This window comes from Aspergillus nidulans, chromosome III, assembly GCF_000011425.1.
Source record: "Aspergillus nidulans FGSC A4 chromosome III".
Taxonomy (NCBI): Eukaryota; Fungi; Ascomycota; class Eurotiomycetes; order Eurotiales; family Aspergillaceae; genus Aspergillus; species Aspergillus nidulans.
In genome coordinates this window covers 3,230,878-3,255,232 of record NC_066259.1, presented here as the reverse complement: position 1 = coordinate 3,255,232, position 24,355 = coordinate 3,230,878, and the positions used below count along the sequence as shown (strand labels likewise).

The following is a 24,355-nucleotide window of genomic DNA, read 5'->3' as shown; positions in this document are numbered from 1 at the left end:
AAATCCTCGAACCTAAACCCGCCATTGATCAACGGAAGGCCTTTAGAAGCAACCCATCAAACACTCACAACGAAAAAGTGCCTCTGTCTTAAGCTACTCGATTTCTTCACTGACAACGTCACGTGAAGGTGAATTTGCATCACGAACAGATCTAGCATCAGAGTCCGCCAGAAGTCGTCAATCAGTGCCAGTATCAAAAATGACAAAGATGACGAACATACGACAGCTGCTGCCGCTGCATAGGTCTCTCCAACACCCAAAACAGCGACCTAGTGACGGATATGGATAAGAGCAGAAGCATCGTTCTTTTATCTAACACAGTAAGTCACATGATGGCTGACTCATACCCGCCCCATCTCCCGCGGCAGGTAATGGTAGGTTGCTGCGTCGTTCCCTCACCACTTCCCCACAACACCCACGAGTCCTGAATGTTGATTTCCCAATTCCTGGCCCACGATGAGGGGAGTATCCCGTGCTGCTCGAGGCTGGAGACGAAACCCCCCCTCATATACTCCAGGTCAGCCTGAGGCCTTGCAACCAACTTTTCCTGCAACTCGAGCTCAACCTTCTAGGAATCGGCATGCAAGTCAACCTCAAGCGCTTCGTGCTACAACTCACAGTCCTAAGCCAGATAATTATGGGAATTCAGATCACTTGAACAGTGATCCAGTCCAGGAGATTAAGGGCTTGCGGGACATAATCAAGTTCCAACAGCGGTTCCTACACTCCGTGGAACCCCCGGCTACCAAGGTCGATATCAAAGATGTGGCGCATGCCGTGACGCGCGCTGTTGAAGACAGCACAAATGCTGTCTTGTCAGTTCGTTGATTCCTTCCCTTCTTTCGGACCTAGACCTGATAAATGTGGTGGTGCCGTAGAAAATCTCCATCAGCTCCAATGAACTGGAGATGAAATTGGAGGAGTTGATGAGATTGCAGGAGTCGATCAACGAGACAAATGATCGGACAAATGTCCTGTTCATTTCAGGCGAGGAAGACAAAATCGATAACCCAAGCTTCCAAAGTGGCACGGCATCTGCGTTTCCGAAGTCACGCGGCGACTTCAGAGCGGCGGCTGTACAACTAGCTCAGGTCGAGGCTCCTGCCTTTCCGCTTCCTTGTGAGATGATCGCCGCTCATGTTAAATAGGCATCGTGCAGCTATATCCTCGTTCTGGTAGATGGCGATGCCATGAATGTGGGCTTACCCCTTCGAAAGAGATGGCCTAATCATGCTGACCAGATCCCACGCGCAGTTTAACCCGGAGTATGTAACACAGGGCCGGCGCGGTGGTGCTAGGTTAGCTGAACGCTTTGTCAAGGATGTGCGCAAATACATTGACAATATCGACCCTGCCGCAGGCAGACGTGCGGATATCAGGATCCGTGTCTATGCCAACGTCGTGGGCTTATCGAAAGCATACCGTCATGCGGGGATCATTCCTGCGGGACAGGACCTCGCCGATTTCGTCCGTGGGTTTAATTCCGGCCATGAAAATTGTGATTTTGTGGATGTTGGGCCGGGCCCCGAACTCGCTGATAAGAAAATTATAGGTTCGTGGCACTCCTTGAAGTAACTGTCGCTGAGCCTGAGGAGCCGTGAACTGACAAGAGGCAATGGCTAGGCAATCTGTACAAGTCAGCGCGTGATTGGCACTGCCGACTCATTTTATTTTGTGCCTGCACAGACAACGGGTACTTCCCACTACTCTCATTGCACCTGCAGAAAAAGAGCACGCGCCTTGCACTCGTTGAAGGCCCTCCATTTGCTTCGCGGCTGCGACAGATAGCTAAAGAATTCCCAACTACGTCGTTTCCACGAGTCTTTATGTCGGCCAGCTTACCCCCACTGCCAGATGCCGACAATAGCGTAACGAACCCTGCGGCCGAAAGTGCCGCCTCCAATGAAGCTCAGCCCGGAGCTGCAGAGGTTAAGACTTTGGAAGCTTCGTGCGGCGTGGATGACGAATCAGACACTGTGACTGCTTAAATCAATGTGGTTCCAGAGCCGAATATCTGGTACGGACAGTCTTGACTCGACTACCGAGACAAGACATAGTTGGCTGAGCATAGATACTCAGTGCCGATCATTCAAGCGAGATGCACCCATAGATGGCGAGGCCTCTGGATCTTTGCGATTGGATATCCCGAGGTAGTTCAACAGATGCTGGGAGAGCATGACGCGTGTGGACGTACCTAGATTTCTGCATTGGCGCAAGACCTAGGTGGTTTTGTGGTCGTTTTATTCGCATCGTTTATGTGCTGGAGCCCGAACGATGTACAAAACTTGGTTATTTTCAATGCAGTCTTGGTATTAAGAAGATTGCATAATGCTGACGATCCGTTTCCTCAATGAGTTAAAGCTCGAGTTGAGTCGTACATGGATGATACAGAAATAGACGTTCTTGATGTAATTTGTGCTTGAGCCCTCCACAACCTCGATTGCTAAGCTTTGTGTGAAATGAGTTCTTATTATTTGCATTGGGCATTCACAATTGTCATACAACGTTAGGCACAGGAGATTATGCCTCGTTTACGTGACTAGGAGACCAACTGCGGAGGCCCCAAAGCCTACAATGTAGACGTTACGCGGGCTCTGCCAACACCTGTTCTGTTACCACATTTGAGTTTGCCCTAATCCCAGGCAAGCCGGCAAGTTTCAATGGGATTTCCTAGATGCTTTTGCTAGAGTATGACTACTACGCTCAACGCGGACTGGCCTTAGCCTAATAAAAAGTGGAGGTCCAACCTGCCAGCAAGCATACGAGAACATTCGTTGACTCCAGTAGCGGGACCTAGTACTGCGCATTTGGATCTAGCGAGTCAATGCTTTCAAACGCTTCTATCTCATACATACAACATAAACCCTCCTACCCAGCCCTCAGACATTCTAAGAAGCAGTACAATAGGTGTTTTTGTGATACCCGATCCGCCATTAACCAAACAAGGTGGCCTAAGGCGGCCAATATTCAGAACCTATGAGCTTTATGCTAGTCAGCGGAGATATCGGCTTTAACCCACTATTTTAGGAGCACGCGTTTCGTCCGCCGTCTTACTTTTGACCTTCCACTTTCTACGTGAGCCGGCGTTATATCCAAGTCAACCCTTCGAACAATCCTTACGATGAGAGTTATCCTCACCGGTGTAACCGGCCAGATCGGCCAAGAGCTTCTTACCCAGTGCTTAGCAAATCCATCCATTACCTCCATCATCGCTCTCACCCGCCGCGACCTCTCTACCACCCACCCAAAGCTTAGAACCTACAAAATGACAGAGTCCGACTTTATCTCCTACTCAAACCCGGACCTCGTCCAAGATTTAAGATCTGCATCCGCCTGTCTCTGGACAATCGGCCTGACTCCATCTAAGGCGCGGAGGGCAGACGACGAGCTGAAGAGGAGGGTTTCGCTCGATTATCTCTCCGCGGCAGCAACGGCCTTTACGAAGGATCTCCAGCCGAACTCTGCACGCAAGTTCAGATTTATTTTCGTCAGTGGTGCAGTCGTCGAGCGGGATCAGAAAAAAGCGCTCTGGTATTGGGGCGATTTCAGACGACTGAGGGTGCGTTTCATTGGCCCTCCTTCCGATCTAGACTAATATTATGGCTGAGCAGGGAGAATCAGAAAATATCCTCATCCGCCACGAAGAGAAAAATCCTGACGTCTTCGAAGTACATGTCATGCGTCCAGGGCCGGTTCCGACAATGGCTGGGACGCTTCATGATCGACTTTTGGGGCTGGCGACTTCGCTTCGGACAGATATTCTGGCCAAGGCGATGATCGAGCTTGCACTGCACGGAAGCGTAGATAGCGAGCGGATCTACGGGAATAGCCGCATCGTTGAGCTGGGGAGGAAATAGGCTGAACTGGACTGGCCAGCTGAAGCAGAGAAATATGGAGTTGGCTTGGAGAAAGATGCAGGACATTTGTACGCCACAACTCGGACCCAACCGGTCAATTTCTCCCCACTCTCGAAGTACGAATAAACAATTCTGAAGCTTGAGCCTTGCCTTTGCTGGAGACCCAAGTCAATCGCTCACTTTGCCTCATTGCTGCGAGGTAATAAAAGCAGTAACCCGTTAATTCGCAACAGCGCAGATTACCGCAGTAAAAAAAATCCAGTGTCTATATCTTCAGTCTCATGTTGGCGGCCACGGTTGAATACTATGGATATTTGGGGAAATAGTTGCTACACCTGTGCATCGCATATCTCGGCGGCTAGGGAGCCAGTCGAAACGTGTTGGACGTATACCACTTTGATCTTCAACTATTACAGACGTCACAGAGTAGAGATAGTCTAGATTAAAACTTTACAGCAGAAACGAGAGTATCTGGCATTTGCAGTTCTGGAGTCTAGGTACAAGCACCAAAGCGGGCATAAGCGAAGCAAGGGAAGGCACTACATACGAAATAACCATCTACAGCTGTGATAAGATCATTTCTGCTGCTTTCAAAGACAACTCTCAGTCAGGCTATGATTATGATATTCGTTAGGCGAGAGGATCGAGTGGACCTCGGTGGCCGGTTAAATTGTTGCACACAAGTTAGCCTGATCAAATCGACAGACAGCGAATCCGAAGAGGCTGCTTGATTCTCAGGTTGACACGAACTGTCTCACAAGCCTGACGTAAGCCCTGTAATATAATAGACCTAACCTGAGACCTGCACATTGCCTAGACGGAGGTTACTCGAAGGATTCAATAAACCCTGGGACAGTCCCGCCTTAGGTATCAGCAGTGTTTTTCTGAATCACCCGCGATTGGGATCGCTATATACGATGTAATTACTCCTGACTCTGCAACGGCGAGCATACGCAGGTGTATGAATAACGCAGCGAGTCAGTTGAACGTTTTTCAACGTTTGGTAGGGCGGCGCGGCCGTCGCCGTCGGATTTGGGAAAAGACACTTAAGCGGCCAAAACTGGAGCTGCTGTGTGATGGCGGTCGTGATAGGCTAGAAAACTACATTTTTTCTCTAGGAAGAGTGGCAGCGCATGGACTCTCCTATCAGGTATCGAAAACTTTCTAAGTGATTTATGGCACTTACGTGGACTCACATGTCTTTCGGCGGTATGTACTTAGGGTAATTGGCTGGTGCTGTTAACGCTCGGAATGTAGAGCTATCAAAGTAGCACCTTATATCCAGCTTTCAATGCTTGGCTCAGGTGGTGGTGAGAGTTTCTGATCTGACATTGCGTAATTGCGCGGTTCAACCGGTCTGCAGCTAAAGCCCTAAGGCATTCCGTTCATCTGCATTCTGCAGCGATGCTCACAGATAGTGACGGAGAGAGCTTGAGCTGCGTCGTCACAATGAAAACATATCTGGGTGCCATTGGAGGGGCATAGCACAGTTGTAATGCTAAATACAAAACTGCTAACCCTGCTGGGTTGTGGAGCGAGAGACGAAACCACTATAGAGGTCATACTTCTCCCGAGGTCCTGGAATATAAATTCATCTCTGGCTCAGCCCAGCTGTCAAATTGTCATTAATCATCTCACATAAAAGGTCAGTACCAGTCTCATGTCCTTGTTAGAACAAGCAACTGGGTGTTACCTTCCCCTATTTGCCCTCTCATCATCAGCCTTCTAGTTATCTTCCCTGCCTCTGCCTCTGCAGCGAGTCCAGCGATAGCCCCCTCCGCAAAAACAAAGAAGACACGGTAGATGCCTGCCCACTTACAATCACTCTTTCTTCATAGCGCATCAAGCAAAGCGCAAGTGGAGATCTGAGGTCTGCTGGGACAATAGTTGGGATGGACCAGGCCGAGGCACGCTCTTGTCCTGAAAGGACCGGCTGCCATCTGTCTTTTCATAATGATCTAGGAGCTCTATTTGGTCATTGGGGTTGTGCATTGATGGAATACACCCACCTTGAATGGTTTTGAAGATGGGATGGAGACAGCGGTAGTGTCTTCCCAACTGCTCATGAAATTTGTGATCTGTTATCAAGCAGGATTTTAGGCACCGGCATTTTGGGGGATATTGATGATGAAATTATGATAATCCCGTTATCTCTGTACGCATTATGGCTTCGTGAACGCTATATGTTTTCCAAGAAGCAATGGCGAAAGGAATGAAATAACTAGGGCTCGAGGCCTAGCCGCGCACTATTCGAGAGACCAGCAACAGGTAGGAGTAGGAAGTCTCTAGGCTCCAGCCTAGTAGGTAGATACCAAGCCTGAACCTAATAGCGAACGACTCTGATGAGTGCTCTTACATGGCCTGCTCAACTGTTTTTTTTTTTTTTTTTTTTTCTACTTTTCACTGTACTTTAGGGCTAAATATATAGTGGATATATACATCTCAAATTTCCCCAATTTAATCACGACGGCTCGAGCGTAAAAGCGACAAAGGTCGCCACAGCGTTAATCGTGCCAAATAGCTTCTACAAGTTGACTCTTAAAGCAATGATAGCAGGACTCACATGTTAGATTTTACCTGATCCAGCTACGGCCAGTGGGGCATGCTGAGCGTGTACCCCGCGCTCCGAGTCCCCCAATCTTCGAACCTGCTCACGAACCCCTACATACTTATTACAAATATCGTCCACTCCAGAACCAAAAACAGATCATGTCAGACACACATGCAGCCGTTGGGCTTCCTGCAACAGAAGCATACGTGCGCCTCCACCTCCTGAATGGAGGCAGCATGACCGCCGAATACCACAAGCTGCACGCGGGCGATGCCGCAGAGGAATTCCGATTATACAACTGGGCCTTCTTCGTCCAGCATACTGCGCAAGGACGGAATGTTATTTGGGATGTGGGGATGTCGTCCGTAAGTGCCACCCTTGCTCCGTACTGCATGCATGTTTTCTGATGCTGACAATCAATGAAGAACTCGGACGACTTTCCCCCTGTTATTGGCCATGGAGTGATCAAGGAAGCAAAGGTCCTTGATCCGGCGGAGTCGCTCACAGCGCAAATTCAGCGGCGAAGCGGGATCATGGCGGATCAAATCGATACGGTCTTGCTCAGGTACCACGTCCTCTTGTCCCCCAAGCCCATGCCAACCCTGCTCTATCAGGAGACTGCTGCTGACCTTGAAGCCACGCCCACTTTGACCACTGCCGTCCAATAAGCCGGCTTTTTCCGAACGCAATCGCCTATTTCGGTCCCGGTACATTCGACTTTTGTAGCCCGGGCCACTTCGCCGATCCGGCCTCACCCTGGGACGGACGGTTCTTCGACCCGGCACGCGCAACAGAACGCTGCGAAACATTGATCGGGCCATGGACGCCCTTTGGACCGTTTGAGCACGCGATTGATTTTTTCGGCGACGGGAGTTTCTGGGTTATACAGGCCCCGGGCCATATGCCGGGCAATTTGTGTGCCTGTGCTAGGATCGAGAGTGGCGAGTGGGTTCTCTTGGGGAGCGACTGTTGTCATTCGAGGTGGGTGTCTATTTCTCTACATATCTCGCACATTTTAACTGACTGCATTGTACTCAGGGGTCTGCTTGAAGGCGCCAAAGAGATCGCGACGTTCCCCCTGCCGGATGGGGGTACGGGATGCCTGCATACTGACGTGGCTGCGGCCAAGGACACCCTGGCCCGGCTTCGAGTCTTGCAAAGTCAGTTGGGTGTACATATCGCGCTAGCGAATGATGCGAGCTGGATGGAGAAAGAGGATGACGAGGTCCTGATGTCGTTGCTGGATGAGAAATTCCAAGAGGATATGCGCCGTGCTCTTCCGTTGCAGGAGCCGGTTTGACTTGGCTCCTGGTCAACCCTGGTGGGAAGGATTTAACAAATGACATATAACTCTTGGGTCTGAGTTGCAGCTGGAAAGTGGTTGGGCGGAATGGGAAACTGGTGATGCTCGCAAAACTCTATAGACTTCCTCGAGAAAACTTCTACTCTATTAGAATAGAAAGAACACGACCCCTAATCAGCTGATTTACTGATACCAGTTTCTCCATACTTTCACCGTACACATCAGTTCAAACGCGCGTTCATCGCCAGAGTCGTACTAGAGACACGGGTAAGCGTCATCTTTGCTCGACCCTTCTCTTGGTTTTGCAATAATCTACAAGATCTCCCTTGCTGCTTCCACCAGTAGGTTTGCTAGGAGACAAACCCCATACATCCTCATCGATCTTGCGGCAAGATTCTAGCTGAACTTATCAATAATAGCTCAAAGAAGCCAGATGCTGGTCTAATGTGGCAGATCATCAAACACGTATAGCTCAGTTCCCACCTTCGCCAGCCACTGGAGCTTTCCAGCAAAGGTAACCCCTTGATAGTCGATTCTTAAGATTAGTACTGGTTCCACACTTCCCTTTCTTGAACTAGTCGTTGTTCAATCTTTCGCTGGCAGGACTACTCAAGTCCTAGAGTCTACTGGAATCTTGCCAAATGTGCCGAAGTCCGGAGGTGATCCTTCCCAATTGATATATGATATATTACTCGGTAAAACCATATATATGCCGAATGGCTATTTATTATACAAGGTCAAATAGAGGCAGTATTTCTACTAATATCCATTGCCTTGCATTCTCGGCGGAGTGGCAGGGAATGACGCGACACGCGATGGCTGCCAAAGAACGGCCGCTTAAGCAAAGGAACGGAAAATAAAGCCAGAGCCTTCAGGACGAGACCGACTTTAAATTATTCGGTCACGTTAAATCGTGGACAACCGTACTACACATGACTAGAGGAATAGTTGGGATCCCTAGCCATATGCATAAGCTAGCGTTGCTACCATGACGTCCAAACAGGACTACCGTGTTTAGGCTCTGGGTTGCGTTAACAAATTAAATGGAATCCCACTATATTAACACCAGTGTCGTACCAGACATGCTCCACCGTCAATATTCAGCTTCCTGGGACTGGTTCATGTTTTTCGGGCGTGGTGTCTTGTGTGCTGTCTGAGATGGTGAGCTTGTCCCATTTCTGCAGGAACCGGTCCAAGACAACATCTTCTTGCCGTATTGGGCCATTCCGGATCACCGTTCCCCAGTGCGGGTAAAAGCTGCTGAGTCCCTCTCGGTCCTTTTCGCTCCATGTCTCAGCGGCAAAGGAGCTGAAAAGAGCATCCGTATCCTCGGGTAGTGTCACTTGCATCTGCCTTGCGGTGAGCTGGAGCATTCGCATGACGCCTTTCGCGAACGGGTACCGCCTCGAGAATGCCCGGGCAGTGGTGCACAGCTCGGTAAATGCAGCTCGGTTCTCAGCTGAGTCAAGAGCTCCTAGTAGGGCGTATAGCGCTGTTGTGACCCACTGGATTGTACATGGGGCCATACGTTCGATTCCCCAGCGTTGCCGGTGAAGAATGATAAGATTCGCAATGCACCGGGCGCTATCAAGAGTGGTATTGCGGGCAGAGGCGGCTTCTTCGTGCTCGCCCTTGGATAGATGGTAGAATTGCAAAAACCAAAACACGTGAGTCACGGTCGTATGATAGAAGAAGCTGCAGGCTAGTTAGCGAAAGTATGTTCAGAGTATAGCATAGGGGGCTTACTGAAGGCCAATAATATGCGGAACAACTGCTGTTTCCGCTTCAAGGCATGGGGGTAAATTAGCATACCAGCCTTTTAATTGCCGGTACACATCATCGACCAAGGAGGCTGTTTCTGAAGCTGGCACTTTATCTTCAGCTGAATAAAAAGCCCTGCTGATGCTGAATGCGATGCAATTCAGGTCGCACCATCGATCAAAAACACACATGTAGTGACCTGGTAGCGGGTCGGTTCCCCGCGGGTACGGGTACCAGACATCACTTGGATCCTTGTGATTCATCGGTAGACGGGGTCGTGCAGGCGGGCTAGTGTGGATATGCTTCATTAAGGACGCTGCAGAGGTGCTGCCCAGGTCGTTAGCTTCCAAACGAAACTAACCCCGGGGAACATACGCTGCCATGCTAAAGCTACCCCACAGTGCCATATTCACGACTCTTTCCTCAAGGCGAATACTTTCATCCTCAGGAGATCGCGCTGGGTTTAGTGCAGCATATTCCTCTGCTGCGCGACAGGCCAGATCGAGATACATCCAGCCAAGGCGGTCTTTTCCCATCATAACTAGCCTGCTCCAATTAGCCCTGACTGCGCCGGTGGCGGGCGGCTTAGGCGTCTAACCTCACCCACAGAGTCAGTAGGCCTTGAATTGTCGGGATACTGACAGTGCCTTCTGTTTCCTCCTCCTCGAGGCATCGGCGCGCTTCTTCGTAGAACTGATCGCCTTTCGACATTGGGTCGTTTGGAACTGCGTGGACCTCCGCGTAGTCGGAAGTGTACTGGGGAGACCAATTAGCTACCTCTAAGCAAACGCCGATCTACATTAACTGGCGCTCAACATACACTAGCCTCAGATAGGATCGCATTCACCAGGAATGGCGTGCAGTACCGGCTGCGGAGGTCGCCCTTTTGCATCTCACCAATAAACACATCCTTATCAATCCAACATAGAAACGGGTTGGTCCACGTAAAATACAGAGAAATCAGGTGCGAAACGAGGTCATCATCGTCGGTGACTGTGGTCCACGGCTTTGCTGGAACGCGATAAACGGGGTTATCAGCAAGACGTCGAACGTCCAGCACCCGTCGGGGCGGCCTGGGCACAGCTTCACCCTGCTCAACCACATTAGCTTCACGCTCTAGATGCTGCTGGACCTTGCTCAGCTCAGGCGACTTCTCAATCTCCGACCGTGTAAAGTTCTCGGTGAGGTACTCCTGCAGTTCCGGCAGTGTCGGGTTACTGCGGATCAGGTTCATAAGCTGGACGATTTTTTTATTCTCGCTGTTGCGAATGGCCTTCAGTAGACGGGTCAAGATATCATTTGCCTGCTCGAGACTCTCGAGCTTGCGTTTCTGCGGTAGCTTGCGGCGCTGGTCGGCCAGTTCATTGACGAGACACTCTATATTGTTTGCCACGCAATTCTGACAGGGCGGGTCGCCCCGACACTAGCACCACATACGGTTAATCGGACCGTTGCTGCAAGAGTATAGCAGGTGGCAGGAGCAGGTACCTTGAGCTTCTTCTTCTTACATTCCTGGCAGGCCGTTGTCTTGTGCTTGCGACCGGGATTCAGATCGCCCGTCGCGGCTTTTGGATCCGGGCCTGGAAACGGGGCGGCGGGCTGGGAATTGGACATGGGTCGAGACGATCGAACCTGGAGGATTCCCACGGCAGGCGATGAGACTGGAGCTGGGTGCAAGCCGGAATTCTCGGTAGCTTGTCACTTATGAAGCTAGTGAAGGCGATGGCGCCTGATCGCATCCCGGATAACTGTTCCCAGCAGGAGGATGGGTATTTATCTCGATCAGGGCCCATCGTACGTAGGTTCCAGACTCTTGGTATCCTCCAACCCAAGGCCTTTGCTTCAAACGAAGCTTGACCGACGCCCGCACGCCAATCACTGACCGAAGGTGGAAGAAAGTGCGAGAGCGAGCCACAGAAGCCAAGGTCCCACGGAAGCTGCCGCCGACTTTGCAGCGTTCTCACTCCAGGTGATTCGGCGTACGCTTCCGCCAATCAAATCAAAGGGGTTTGGGCCCTTGGGTTCGTTGTAGGAGTGCCATATTCAGGTCAATTCCAGGAAAATTCCAAAAGGTTGATGGGATAAAGCGAATGGGAGACATTGCCCGATCCTTTTCATTAATGTGCCTGGTGCGACCCAAAATATCCCGTTTCCTAACAGTACTCTGAAAATGTCAATCAACAACCGATGATGTCATGCAAACCGCCCACTTTATATTCTCACCAATGGGTTCTTAACTTCGAGATCAATGCAGTCCACATGATTCCCCACAGGCTGCTAATAACCCGAGTGATGTCAGCCCTGGATCAACCAACACCCTTAACTTGGACTAACCTAGAAAGACCTTTCTGCAGTACAGGCCACGTCCTCAAGGTTCCACGATGTGCATGATCGAGTGCTTTTAGCTCGGGGTCTGTCCGCAGTGGAGAGCAACGCCAATCATTACCATTGGCTTATCTTGCAAAGGTACATCTAGCGGTGATGTCATGCCTTCGGGCTCCCAAACGTAGAGGGTAAATATACACCGCGGGGTATACTCGAGCTCAAGATCTCCAGGTGTGGGTCTTGGCGGCTATTGTTGATTGATAAAAAAAAATAAATAAGTAAAGAAAAAAAGGAGGGGACAAAGAGGGAAAAAGGGGGCGGGAAATCAATTCACATGCACATGCACATGCTGATATTTGTTCCGTCTGGGATGATTGGTCAAAACATTTAACGAGCCCCGAAGCAGAACTATATCCAATTTTGCAACTGACCCCTGTCTGAGACTAACAGATTTCAGAACAACGTCCCATCCCCTGAATTCAGAATCGGGCTCGATCTCGTCTCCGGCCGATTCTGGGCCGCAAGTTCCCTCCCGGCCTTCCAGGACCCAGCCTCCAGAATCTGCGGCAGGGATAGCCTGACATCGCCAAACTTCCCGCTCTCCAGGATCCGCTGGTGCAGGACATCCAGGAGCGCAACCGTCATCGCTCGCCACTCCACGATCTCGTCATCCCCGGCACCAAAGCAGGGTAAGGAGCCGCCCGAATTCTGGAGTCCTCGTTCCATCGCCTCGCGTTTCAGCGAAAGCACGCCCATGTCGACAAAGAGCCCGCCATTGCGGTACTCAGGCAGTCCAGTGCCCAGCTGCGCGTTCGCCCATGTGGTGCCCAGCAGCCGCTCGAAAGGGACTTTGAGTGAGTAGGCCAGCCACTGGGTCAGTTTGTGGAAGGGAGCAATTGTCGCTGTCTCGACCGGCATGCCGGCGGTTGACTCGTGCTTGCGTAGTGCCATTAAAGGCCAGGCGTCGCCTACGGGCTTTCCGGCTACCTTCGTTCGGTCCGACGGCCAGATCGGGATGAGGAGTGTCTGCAGGGTACTCCAGAGCTCGGCGTAGTCGAGGCTACTGCTTCCATTGCGAGTTAAGTAGTCTTCGCATGGGCCTGTTGTTAGTATAGCACTGCTCGCCCGCATCATAGGAGGCAGGCCGTGACAAGTGTTGACATACCGACAAGATCCCCTGGTCTTCCCGACGGTCCAAAAATATTCTTATTCTCCAGCAATGACGCACCTAGCTTCTGGAGAATTTCGACTCTCGCCGCGGCCCCGACAAGCGGATTTGTCTGATCATCGATCTGGAATCCGCGATAAAGTGCTTCGACATCAAACCTCTTCAACCCCTCACCGGTAACGAGATCCCCCCTTGCCTCTTTCCTATCCTTGTCACCCGCAAACTCCCCATTACGAAACATATACAGACTCGCAACCGCAATCCCCTCACTTCTGTTATAAATATTCCCGGTCTCCGGTTCAGTGAATTTCCAGGAATCCCCCGCTCCGGCATCAAGCAAGACCGATACAAAGAACAAATCGAGCAGACTCCGCACCTTCTCTGTATCGTCGTACCCGCGCTCAGACCATTCTGTCAGCAACCGATCCACTCGGGACACACCACCGACATCGAAGTGCTGCCATCGGCCGTGGGGCGGGATTGTGTTATAGGCGTTTGGGCCGAAGTCTCTCTATATTCGTGGAGATATGTTAGGGAAATTCTGGTGACGAATGGGATATTTACTTCTGGCGACAGACCTGAATAATCCCAGTTACATACTCGACTGTCTCGTCGAGACGCTCGGGGTGGTAGTCGAAGTGGTTAAGGGCGTTCCGGTTCGCAAGGTCAAGGACAAGATGTGCTTTTGAGCGGACGGCTTGGAGGGTGAGGAGGCGGTTTACTTCGGATTCGGCCATTGTATCGTGTTCAATGCTCTGGCAGTGAGTTTGCAAAATGAAGAGAAGAGGAAACAGGAAACGATTGATGTGAGGGTGGCAGGCAGCAGCACAGCTGGAATCGAATGTAATGTAAGGCTGTCCAACGTGCGGGGTTGGTTACAGTTGGAGCTTATCAGTACCTTATCGGTACGATATCAACTCCGGCTAGATATACAGGTTGGAGACGACGACGCGATAAGACCATATCCCGCTTGCTCCTTAGTTGATTACTTCATTGCCGGCACTCTCCGCAGCGGAATCTACCGTAAGGCGCTGTAATGCCGAGCTAACATCAAGGGTCGAGTCTAGTTGCCTCACCGAGCTATGTGCTAGAATGTCAAATAGTTGCACCCCCCTCGTGCATTGTTTTGTGACAGCGCTTAAAGCGCGTTCCAGTATGAAGAGGCGAAGTATCATGTTCTAAGCATATTATTGAGATCGTCGCACTTCTTCGCAAAAGGATGATCTCCTATCCTTTGCTCTAAGCGACTGGGATCGAGTTGCAGGAAGAGAAGCCGACGTCTAGAGACAGCTAGGGTGAGACTGAAAATTGTGAGATATTGAGTATTAAGAGAGCTGTTAATGGAGACAAATGGAGGAGACGGAATACTAATGTGACGTTCAAGAATGGCTAGTTATCGTGAGAAGAAGATTTGAGTATAGTAATTATGATATACTGCATTCAGTCATATACTTCGTTACGATACATATAGGTCGAAACAGCCAACGCCTGGGGGGTAATCCATAATAAAGGAAATACAAGTACCGAGGCAGTGAGATTAGAACGCAACCGTCGAAGCCAATCCATCCAACTCACGCTGCCAGTTGCGGTGCTGACTGATCTGGTAAAAGAACTTGCTTGTGAAATCACCGGCGTCCTTGAGCACCTTGAAGCCCTCACTGAGGCTCTCGGCGCTCTCTGGTCCACGAGCTGTAACAACACCATACCATTCGACGGGCTCAGCAGAGTCCGCACCGGCAATTTGGACGCCCATCACATTGCCCAGAACTTCCTTGACCAGCTGCGCGGCTTCGCCCATGGCACCGAGCGCCTTGAGGTGCCCGAATGTCTCGGCAATCCAGTACCGAATCTGGCCGTTCTTTTGGAGAGTCTCAATGTGCGAGCCGCCGGGGATGAAGGTCGCGTCGAACATGGTGGAGCGCATGCCGTCATACATGTGGTCGGGAATCACACCCTTAGAGCTATTCTTATCCTCGCCCTGTGCGTAGATGGCGGAGCGTTTGGTGCCAATGACGAAGGGGAGCGCTTGCGCGGCGAGAATAGCGGCCTTCATGCCATTGAAGGCGATCTTGTCGTAGCCGTCACCGATGATGATGGCAATGCGACGGCTGATAATGCCAGGAGCCTTAGGAGTGAAGTCGAACTGGGAGAGACGGACGGAGGTCTTGCCGTGGTTATCACGCAGTGCCTTCGTGGGGATGGGCGCGCCGACCATCTCGGCCACGGCTTGAGCCAGGGGGAGATCGATCTCTGCGAGGCGCTGGCCTGCGAGCCGCTCGTAAACGATCGGGTCGTCACAGTGGTCAAGCTCGAAGGAAAAGGCCTTCTTGACGTGCACCTTCTCGACTTCGGAGAGGGAGTTATAGAAAAGCTGCGCCTGGTTGTGGTATTCCTTGAACTTGGGTGTGAGATCGCGGCGCTTGCGGCCTGTAATCGGGGCTGGGTGCGACTTGAAGCCCTTGTCGCTAGCTGGAGGGTTGGCCTCGAAGCGGTTGGGCCAATAGTTCACCGTGCCCTTGGTGATGCGGTGGCGTTTAGCTCCGTCCCGGTTATGGTTGAGGAACGGGCAGACAGGTCGGTTGATGGGTATTTCTTCCCAGTTCACACCCAGACGACTAATTTGTGTATCCTGATATGAGAAGTTGCGGCCCTGGAGAAGCGGGTCGTCAGAGAAGTCGATACCAGGCACGATATGGCTAGTGCAGAAGGCGACCTGTTCAGTCTCGGGGAAGAACTCGTCGATGTTGCGGTTCAGTTCGAGCTCGCCGACCACACGCAGGGGCACCTGCTCTTCCGGCCAGACCTTGGTGGCATCGAAGATGTCAAACTCGAACTTGTCCTGGTCCTCCTCGGGGATGGCCTGGATGGCAAAGTCCCACTTGGGATAGGCCTTGTTATCGATGGCCTCCATCAGGTCCTTGCGGTGGAAGTCGGGATCCTGTCCCGCCAGCTTCAGGGCCTCGTCCCAGACGAGCGAGTGCACTCCGAGGTGAGGGATCCAGTGGAATTTGACAAAGTGGCGCTTACCCTCCTTGTTGACCAGCGAGAACGTGTTAACACCGAAACCCTGCATCATACGGTAGGACCGCGGGATGGCGCGGTCAGACATCGCCCACATGAACATGTGCGTGGCTTCGGGGTGCAAGTACACAAAGTCCCAGAAATTGTTATGGGCCGTCTGGGCCTGGGGCACTTCGTTGTGAGGCTCGGGCTTGACAGCGTGGACTGCAGGCAGTTAGCATCACTCAGTCGCGGTCATTTGGGGGGCACGTACCAAAGTCAGGGAACTTGATGGCATCCTGAATGAAGAAGACGGGGATGTTGTTGCCGACAATATCCCAATTTCCCTCGTCAGTGTAGAACTTGACAGCGAACCCGCGAACATCGCGAACGGTATCAGCACTCCCCCGGCTGCCCTGGACAGTAGAGAAACGCACGAACACCGGGGTGTTGCGCGAAGTATCCGTTAACACTCCAGCATAGGTCAAATCTTCGATGCTCTCCTTGAGGGTGAAATTGCCGTAGGCGCCCGTTCCACGGGCATGAACAACGCGCTCAGGGATGCGCTCGTGGTCGAAACGATGGATGCGCTCTCGCGCGATGTGGTCTTCTAGCAGCGAGGGGCCCGAGTGCGTCTCGTTGGTGACGCGCAGCCAGTGATCAGGGTCGGTGATCGCGACACCAAAATCTGTTCGCTGCTCCTGGTCTGTGTGGACATTTACTGTGTCGTGGCTAATATCGACAATCTTCTTGTTCTTGGTGGCAGTGTCCTGCACTGCTTGCTGGGCCTTTTGTAGGCCGGCGGTGATACTAGTAGCCATGAGGATCGATCAGATTGTTTAATGGGATAAAAAGACCAGATAGTAAAAATCACTACGAACAAAAAAACTGGCTGCAGAAAATTAAGGTTATTTCACTGCCTGGCGACCTTTATATCCTGTTGTTGCAGGATCTACGGATGGCTTGTCGTGACATCACAGCCCTAGCCCGATGATGTGAGGATGATGAAAAACAGCGGCAGGACCAGCTTCGCTTGCTCGATTTCAAAGACAGTCAGTTCCAGGCCACGGCAACCCATGCAGCCGATCAGCAGTAATTGTTTCTTGCTCATTGGTCTCCGCATCCGTTCAGCTTCTCCCGTTCGTGACGATGACGCTGATTAAACAGTCGGTCCTCACTGGCCGGCGCCGTACACCACCGGCCTGAGACGACTCTAGACCCTGCTCTCGCGATCGGATCCAGGCTTTTATTGAACCGAGTAGTTATCGCATCAGACAGGCACAATCATGACGTCTAGGGTTCAATCCTGCATAAAGCGCCCGTCGTGTGATCATCTGTAGCACTTTGAAGCAGCGTGTAGCGCAAGACCCAAATAAGAGATATAAACCAACCACATTTACTCTCCCAATTCTCGAAAAATGTCCATCCGCTTTCTAAACCCAACTCGCCCTCTCAGACAACTGTCTATCACTGCTCCCAGATACATTACACCTCTCCAGCAACGGTTCATCTCTCAGTCGCCCATCGCTATGACTCGCATCATCGACGCAATCAAGCAAGATCACCGCGAGATCGAGGACTACTACAACAAGATCCTCTCCGCAACCACCGAAAAGGAGAAGATCCAATGGCAGAACCAGTTTACCTGGGAACTTGCGCGCCACTCCATTGGCGAGGAGCTTGTCGTCTACCCGGTCTTTGAGAAGAACCTCCCCGACGGCCGCGCCATGGCCGACAAGGACCGACACGAGCACAACACGGTACGTCTCGTTCATTTCCTAAAGAAACAATACTAACAAACGACAGGTCAAAGAAAAGCTCAAGCAGTTCCAGAACATGAAACCGTCCGACCCCAACTTCGAGCCAACGCTCAAGTCCCTCATGAGCACGCTCTCTGAGCACATCCAGGAAGAAGAGAGCCAGGACCTCCCGAAACTTGAGGACGCTATCTCCAGCGAGGAGAGCGAGAAGCTTTCTAAGAGCTTCGGCCGCACCAAGATGTTCGTCCCCAGCCGCAGCCATCCCAGCGCTCCCGACAAGCCGCCCTTCGAGACCGTGGTTGGGCTTCTGACTGCGCCCATTGACCACATTTCCGATCTGTTCCGCTCGTGGCCGCATACGAAAGGGATGCCTAACCCTAGCACCAAGTAAGGGATCTACTGGCCGAATGGAATCGATTGGGAGCTGGGATGCGTACGGCGTTCTTGGTCGTGGCTTGTACATTATGTTGAAACCTAGGTGATTAGTGCTCGAATGAAGGTGCGAATTCCATTGCCTTAATTGCTAAATGCGTGTTCCTTGTCTACTATAGTAGAAGTATCCTGTTAGTAAATCAATGTACCTGATAAATAGAAGCATAGCTATGCTAAACTAGCTTACATCTGTTGTATCCTGAAGCTTATACTATACTAGTTAAGATGTATTCCTGGTTGAACAGCAACGATGCATAATCCACCCCACACGGCTCATAGAACAAGTATGTCAAAATTCATATTCTGAAATCCAGTTTCAGAGCTAAATGTCAAGGAATTCAAGCGCTTTTTAAGCCTAGTCAATGAAGTGGGCCAATACCCACTCTGCTGTCACCGTCCCGTCACCGCAAGACCGCAGGTTGGTGTCCACTGATTGGTTTGCTAAAAAATGCAGAAGGTAGCGCAGAAACATATTTACAGTGATTACTGACTTATTATTCATAACCTTACTTATCTGCGGAGGTTCGGGAGCATGTAAGAGTGAATGAACGATTCATAGTCAAAGATAGCAAAGAAAAAGCGCGCTTGGATCTTTGATGTGCATTCCATGTACTTCGTAAGACACCATGACTGAGTGCAAACATACTACCGCTAAGCTGGAACATCAAGTCTTGAGTTCGAAGGTGAGAATTGAATGTGAACTCAAATCCGGATTAAAAGGTCGGGCCCGCCTGTAGAAGAGAAAAAACAGATTCCGCAATGCCTGGTAAAAGCAAGTCAAGTCAGGTCGAGATTGAGCAAACAACATTAAACGCAGCCAGCAAGAATTTTTGTAAATGTCTCGCCCCATTTCGCACTACGTCTCACTGGTCAGTATACCACAACTGTTGGGCTGATGAGGTAGGAAGATGCGGAGCATACCTTGTATTGTTGGTAATGAACTCCTCCAACTGCAGGTACCCCTGCTTCTTCTCCTCAGGGCTCATTGTCGCTGCCTTGTAAACCGCGTCTGCCAGCTGCTGCGCACTAGACGGGTTGAAGGTGATGCTTCCCTTGCTCATGAAGGAGGCCGCGCCTGCAAGTTCCGACAGCACGAGGACGCCAAACCGGTCTTTCTGGCAGGCAACGTATTCCGCTGCGACCAGGTTCATCCCGTCGCGTCGAGAGGTGATGAGGCAGATGTCCGCGATGCGGTAGAGTGCCGTCAGGTCAGTGAAGGGGACGGAGTGGTGCAGGTAGATAATTGGGGTGCCGTCGGGCGTCGCTATCACTGTCAGTACACCATCTCCGGCAAGCAGCGAAGGACGGTCTGAGGGAAAGGAAAGGTTCGGTACGTACAGTGTTCTCCATTAATCTTGCCCACAAGCATACTCAGCTCCCTCTCCAACTCCTGGTATTCTTTTACATCCTCGCGGCTCGGAATGGCCACCTGGATGAGCCTCACCTTGTTCTTGAGCTCTGGGTGCTGCCGTAGGAAGTAGTCGTATCCCTGCAGCTTCTGCACAAGGCCTTTCGTGTAATCGAGTCGATCCACGCCCAGGATCACGGTCTTATGCTTGTACTCATCCTCAAGTTCCTTGATGCGGTTCTTCACCTCGGTAGTCTGCAGCCCATCCGTGAACTTGGCCGGGTCGACGCCGACGACGAACGTGCCCGTACGCGCTGTGTGGCCCTGGTAAACAATACTGTCATCCTTGACGCTGACGTCCAACCCGCGCGAACAGCACTCGATAAAATTCCGCTTATACTCGTCCGTGTGGAAGCCGATGAGGTCGCAGGCTAGCACACCAGCTAGCAACTCCTTCTGCACTGGCAGCGCGCGCCAGAAGTCCTCTGCTGGGAACGGCGTGTGCAGCGTGAATCCGATGGGGCACTTTTTGCCCTGCTTCTCGAGCCGGTCGCGCAAGTACGCTGGAAGCAAAAGGAGGTGATAATCATGTATCCAGATCAAATCGCCATCGGACGCCGACTCGGCGACAGAGTCGGCGAAGATTTCGTTGACTTTCTTGTATGATTTCCATGCGTCCTCGTTGAAGTCGACACCGGATTGGTAGTGGAGGATCGGCCAGGCGATCCCGTCTAGACAGGTTAACATTTCTGCTCATTTCCCCAGAACTGGAGGAGTGTGAGGGAGAAAACACACTTGAAAACACATTATAATGGCTGTGTGCCAGCGCTTCATCTAAAAAGATCCCAACCGCGTTGTTCTCGGCCAATGCCTCGTTGGCGGTCTTGCGCTCCTCGGGATCCTCGATGTTCGAGCCCGGCCAGCCGAACCAGCGCACGTTGGTAGACTTGCTAACGCCTGAGAGTGCGGTGACGAGGCCGCCACTGGAGAGCGTGGACTCGTACTTGCCGTCCACCTTTTGAAGTGAGAGGGGGAGCCGGTTAGAGATAATAAGCAGCTGGCGCTTCTTGTCAGCCATCTTCAGCTTCGGTTTTTGGAAGTGTGGGTATGGTCGGTATAGCTTGGAGATAATCGGTCAGGTGAGAGAGAGGACGATCAGCCTACGGGATTTAAGCTATGATTTGAATTTGTGATTTGAACTGTCGTCTTCAGAGGTTATGAGTGTCACTTTGTCAGGTTGGCTGGTTCTGGAAGATCTCCTTACGCCGGTTGTTGCCAGGTCATATAATAATGTTACGTGGAAAGCAGACTGATTGATGTCAGGGACTCAGATTATTCTTCACCATTATCGTATCTGTTATCATGCCCGTTATCCTGTCAACCTAGAATATTCTTGTCCTGACCTGTCAACGTGAGCGATGTTCTCGGTGCGGAGATGATGCGGGGATGACGTCACGCAGCATTGCGTGGTGCCACTCTAAACCCTTGACAGTACGCCGCACTAGGGACAGCGCTGGGAGTTCGAGGTGTTTGCAGTCCACAATAAAAGTATGGAACTGACGTGAAACTGACTGCATGACGACGTAGAAGCCTCAAGCGTACAGTAACCGGCAAGGTCAATTGTATATAACCGCCGTCCTTAATGGAAAAATAGATAATATATGCAACGCCATACACTCAATTTATACAGTACCAAATACCAAACCATCTCTATATTTAGCACCACTTTTTAGTACATTACAAAATGGCCGACGAGCGGATCAACCAGATGAGAGGCTACAAGGCGTAAGCTTGCTCCTAGCTCTGTCAAAATAATCAGACCATGCTGACCGAGCACGATCAGCACCCTAAATAATCCCCGCGTCTCTAACGAAGCCAAGGAGCACGCTCAATCGGTCCTAGACAACGAGCTTGGCGGCGACCAGCCTCATGAAGACATTTTGACAGCCCAGGGCGCTCGCAACAAGTCCCCAAACCGCGTAGCCGGGGGCTACAAAGCGTATGTTTCATTGCTTTAATCTATACTATTTCTATTCGCGGTGTCTGACTGATTGTGCAGGGCGATGCATAACGACTCCATCTCGAAGCAGGGGAAAAAGCAGGCGCAAGAGAAATTGGGCGAGATGCCGCAGGAATAAATGAATTGTACTTATTGGGATATTGAATTACTGAATAATGTTTCACGAGCATATTCTGCATCTGTTACTAATCCTCGTAATATTGAATGTGTGGAGAACTCGATACTCTGCGCATACATCATGACCGCTCCAACTATGACATCATTCCTGGTCATGCCATAGCTAGAGCTATATACTGTTCCCCGTCTCTCAACACTTATTTTTTCTCTTGACAAGACTAAAGAAAAATTCTGAACATCAATTGAGCTTTATATACAAACTCTTCACTTCAATTAACGCCTAATACTCCTTGACCATTTTTGAATCACTCATCGCACAATGTCCTTTACACGCACCCCCCTCCGCCTCTCGCGGGCTATCAAGACCACACGCCCCCAAGTCACCCGCCGTACATACGCCTCAGAGCCTGCGCCGCAACAGGGCGGCAACAACTCGACATGGTATGTACCAGCACTGCCCGCATCATACCAACTCTTGCATTTACACTATCTAGGATGATCATTACCGCCGCCCTCGGCATCCCTGCCGCGTATTATCTCTTCGCGGGTCGCGGAGATACCCACCCAACCCCCTCTGAGAAGGACCAGCCAGCGAGCCGAAAGGCTCCTGCTGGAGGGAACAGCATGTCGTCGAAGCAGGAAGGTCTGAGCAACAAGGATACGAGCAACCCATATATCAACGAGCCCGGCAAGAGTATAACGGGCGAAGGCGAGACAGAGTCGGCCAAATTCAAGGGGACGGTTTCGCCGCAGAGGCCGCAAAACTGAGCACGTGCTCTTTGTATGATACGAAACTATTGAGGGTCCAGTAATAGAATAAGCAATTGTACACATTTGCATAAACCCCCGGGGCTCTGCTCGGAATCTGGAGCATGCGTAGTTAGTCTTGACCCAGTAATCGATCCACAGCACCCAAGTAGAGAGGCTTGGGTGTCCCGGAGGGAGGACTTATCTTGTACCCACCATTACCACATCATCACGTTTGGCTGAGCGCAGGGATAGTAAGCGGGACTTACCAAGCTTGACGTCAAACTAGACTCGCGGTCCCTCAGTGTTGAACATGTCTGGGCGACCGTACCAACGTTTGTGCCGTATATTTAAGTCGTATGTTTTTGAATGGCATCACGTTAGCACCAACGTTAACGTCCAGCTCGAAAAACAGATTGATTTCTGCTAGGGACAGATTTCGTCGTACTTAGGTACAGCAACCGTACTCGTATACACAGATTGGAGAAAATCCCAACCGAGGAGAGAAAAAAATGGCCCTCGTCCTCCAAACCGCAACCTTTGCCCACCAGTATCTCAACTCCTTCCTCTACTCCCAGCCCAGGAAGTCCGCCGACGCCCTCAAACTAGGCGTCTTGTCGTCTGCTCAGATCAATGCGGCAGCCAGTAATCGTCCCTCCCTCCGCTTTCACTCTGCTGTGATGAACTAACAAATGCTAGTAATTCACCCCGTCGAAACGCACCCGCACATAACACTGTACGGCATCGCCTCTCGCAACCAAAGCACTTCACAGTCCCAGGCGAAGAAATACCACTTTAAGCAGGCTTATGGGTCGTACCAAGCTCTTTTGGACGATCCCGAGATCGACGTGGTTTACATCTCTACGCCAAACGGGCAGCACTTCGAGTGGACCACGAAAGCAATCAACGCAGGCAAGCATGTCCTCTGTGAGAAGCCGTTTATGAGTAATGGCGAGGAGGCGAGGAAAGTTGTCGAACTGGCAAAGGAGAAGGGGGTAGTTGTTGAGGAGGCGGTACTATGATATCCTTCCCCGTTCGCTTTTTGATAGAATAACGACTGATTAGATTGCTTAGTTCCATTGGCAATTCCACCCTGCCGCACACCGATTCCGCGCTCTCCTCGAATCAGGAGAGTATGGACGGGTTCTGCGCACCAAGGCGCTCATGACTGCATCACCAGGTGTGCCAGAAGGCGATATCCGATGGCAATATGATCTAGCTGGTGGATCAGCAATGGACATGACCTATGCGCTGTCATTTACGCGGTACGCACTGGAAACATCTCACCCAAAGCATATCCACAGCGTAGCTATGAAGCCATACAACCATGATCCCCGCGTCGACGAGGCCATGTACGCATATCTCACCTTCGAAGCCTCGTCCAATGTCGGCGGCGGCGACGTCCAGAGCCAGATCTATACGGACATGGCGCGGTCCTGGACGCTAGGTATCATCCCACGGTTCTGGGAATACCCGAGCATCGAGGTTGAGACGGAGAAGGCAATTATCTACTTCTACAACGCAATGATGCCGCATCTTTACCACTATATCAGTGTCAAGGAGAAACTGACGGGGAGAGTTAGTACGTATCGGCAGTATGCGGGAGGTCCCGTCTGGGGTTCCCATGAAGTGAGTGTTGGTGGGAAAGGAGGGAAGAGCGGGTGGAGCACGTATCGGTGGCAATTGGAAGCGTTCGTGGAGAAGGTCCGTGGGGGCAATCCGCCGGTTTGGGTTGGGAATGAGGAAAGTGTGGTACAGATGGAGGTTATTGATCAGTTGTATAAGGCCGCGGGAATGCCGGTAAGGGGAGAAAAGACTGGATCACAGAGTGGGGACCGGGAGAAGAGGGGGTAGACTGGTTCTTCCATAGTTACTTAGGACATTCTGGCAGAGTTGCTGGTAAACTATTATATTGGTCGGTGCTATAATGTAGATTCTGTAACCGGATGGTCAGTCCAACAGACGC

General features: G+C 51.2%; 10 protein-coding genes across 10 annotated transcripts, besides 1 other annotated feature; 7 read left to right on the top strand and 3 right to left on the bottom strand.

Annotated features, from left to right (window-relative positions):
• Positions 1–24,355: part of a sequence feature (contig 1.158 1..283337(-1)) that runs on past both edges of the window.
• On the top strand, positions 457–2,296 carry ANIA_08633 (uncharacterized protein; the record flags this gene model as incomplete). Its single annotated transcript, XM_676810.2, has 5 exons — positions 457–819; positions 879–1,119; positions 1,180–1,196; positions 1,255–1,552; positions 1,687–2,296. The coding sequence occupies 5 exons, from the start codon at positions 457–459 to the stop codon at positions 1,986–1,988; spliced, it is 1,221 nt and encodes a 406-aa protein (XP_681902.1). The 3' UTR covers positions 1,989–2,296.
• Positions 2,907–4,000, top strand: ANIA_08634 (putative nucleoside-diphosphate-sugar epimerase). Its single transcript, XM_676811.2, has 2 exons — positions 2,907–3,559; positions 3,612–4,000. Exons 1-2 carry the CDS (start codon positions 3,122–3,124, stop codon positions 3,855–3,857), a joined length of 684 nt encoding a protein of 227 aa, XP_681903.2. The 5' UTR covers positions 2,907–3,121; the 3' UTR covers positions 3,858–4,000.
• ANIA_08635 (MBL fold metallo-hydrolase) lies at positions 6,567–7,708 on the top strand (the record flags this gene model as incomplete). Its single annotated transcript, XM_676812.1, has 4 exons — positions 6,567–6,773; positions 6,834–6,973; positions 7,045–7,389; positions 7,447–7,708. 4 exons carry the CDS (start codon positions 6,567–6,569, stop codon positions 7,706–7,708), a joined length of 954 nt encoding a protein of 317 aa, XP_681904.1.
• Positions 8,812–11,086, bottom strand: ANIA_08636 (Zn(II)2Cys6 transcription factor; the record flags this gene model as incomplete). The annotated part of the gene is made up of 6 exons (XM_050611838.1): positions 8,812–9,406; positions 9,458–9,799; positions 9,848–10,065; positions 10,115–10,228; positions 10,293–10,895; positions 10,961–11,086. 6 exons carry the CDS (start codon positions 11,084–11,086, stop codon positions 8,812–8,814), a joined length of 1,998 nt encoding a protein of 665 aa, XP_050467820.1.
• Positions 14,389–16,812, bottom strand: catA (catalase catA). The gene is made up of 2 exons (XM_676814.2): positions 16,240–16,812; positions 14,389–16,190 (listed from the first exon to the last, which is right to left on the bottom strand). The coding sequence occupies exons 1-2, from the start codon at positions 16,784–16,786 to the stop codon at positions 14,503–14,505; spliced, it is 2,235 nt and encodes a 744-aa protein (XP_681906.1). The 5' UTR covers positions 16,787–16,812; the 3' UTR covers positions 14,389–14,502.
• Positions 17,334–18,249, top strand: ANIA_08638 (protein cetJ). Its single transcript, XM_676815.2, has 2 exons — positions 17,334–17,725; positions 17,772–18,249. Exons 1-2 carry the CDS (start codon positions 17,384–17,386, stop codon positions 18,114–18,116), a joined length of 687 nt encoding a protein of 228 aa, XP_681907.1. The 5' UTR covers positions 17,334–17,383; the 3' UTR covers positions 18,117–18,249.
• On the bottom strand, positions 19,021–20,583 carry ANIA_08639 (trehalose-6-phosphate synthase; the record flags this gene model as incomplete). The annotated part of the gene is made up of 3 exons (XM_676816.1): positions 19,021–19,421; positions 19,496–20,236; positions 20,301–20,583. The coding sequence occupies 3 exons, from the start codon at positions 20,581–20,583 to the stop codon at positions 19,021–19,023; spliced, it is 1,425 nt and encodes a 474-aa protein (XP_681908.1).
• Positions 21,213–21,701, top strand: ANIA_08640 (protein conF). The gene is made up of 3 exons (XM_676817.2): positions 21,213–21,290; positions 21,349–21,504; positions 21,565–21,701. Exons 1-3 carry the CDS (start codon positions 21,250–21,252, stop codon positions 21,641–21,643), a joined length of 276 nt encoding a protein of 91 aa, XP_681909.1. The 5' UTR covers positions 21,213–21,249; the 3' UTR covers positions 21,644–21,701.
• ANIA_08641 (uncharacterized protein) lies at positions 21,866–22,486 on the top strand. The gene is made up of 2 exons (XM_676818.2): positions 21,866–22,083; positions 22,137–22,486. The coding sequence occupies exons 1-2, from the start codon at positions 21,962–21,964 to the stop codon at positions 22,408–22,410; spliced, it is 396 nt and encodes a 131-aa protein (XP_681910.1). The 5' UTR covers positions 21,866–21,961; the 3' UTR covers positions 22,411–22,486.
• Positions 22,902–24,243, top strand: ANIA_08642 (Gfo/Idh/MocA family protein; the record flags this gene model as incomplete). Its single annotated transcript, XM_676819.1, has 3 exons — positions 22,902–23,034; positions 23,089–23,402; positions 23,464–24,243. 3 exons carry the CDS (start codon positions 22,902–22,904, stop codon positions 24,241–24,243), a joined length of 1,227 nt encoding a protein of 408 aa, XP_681911.1.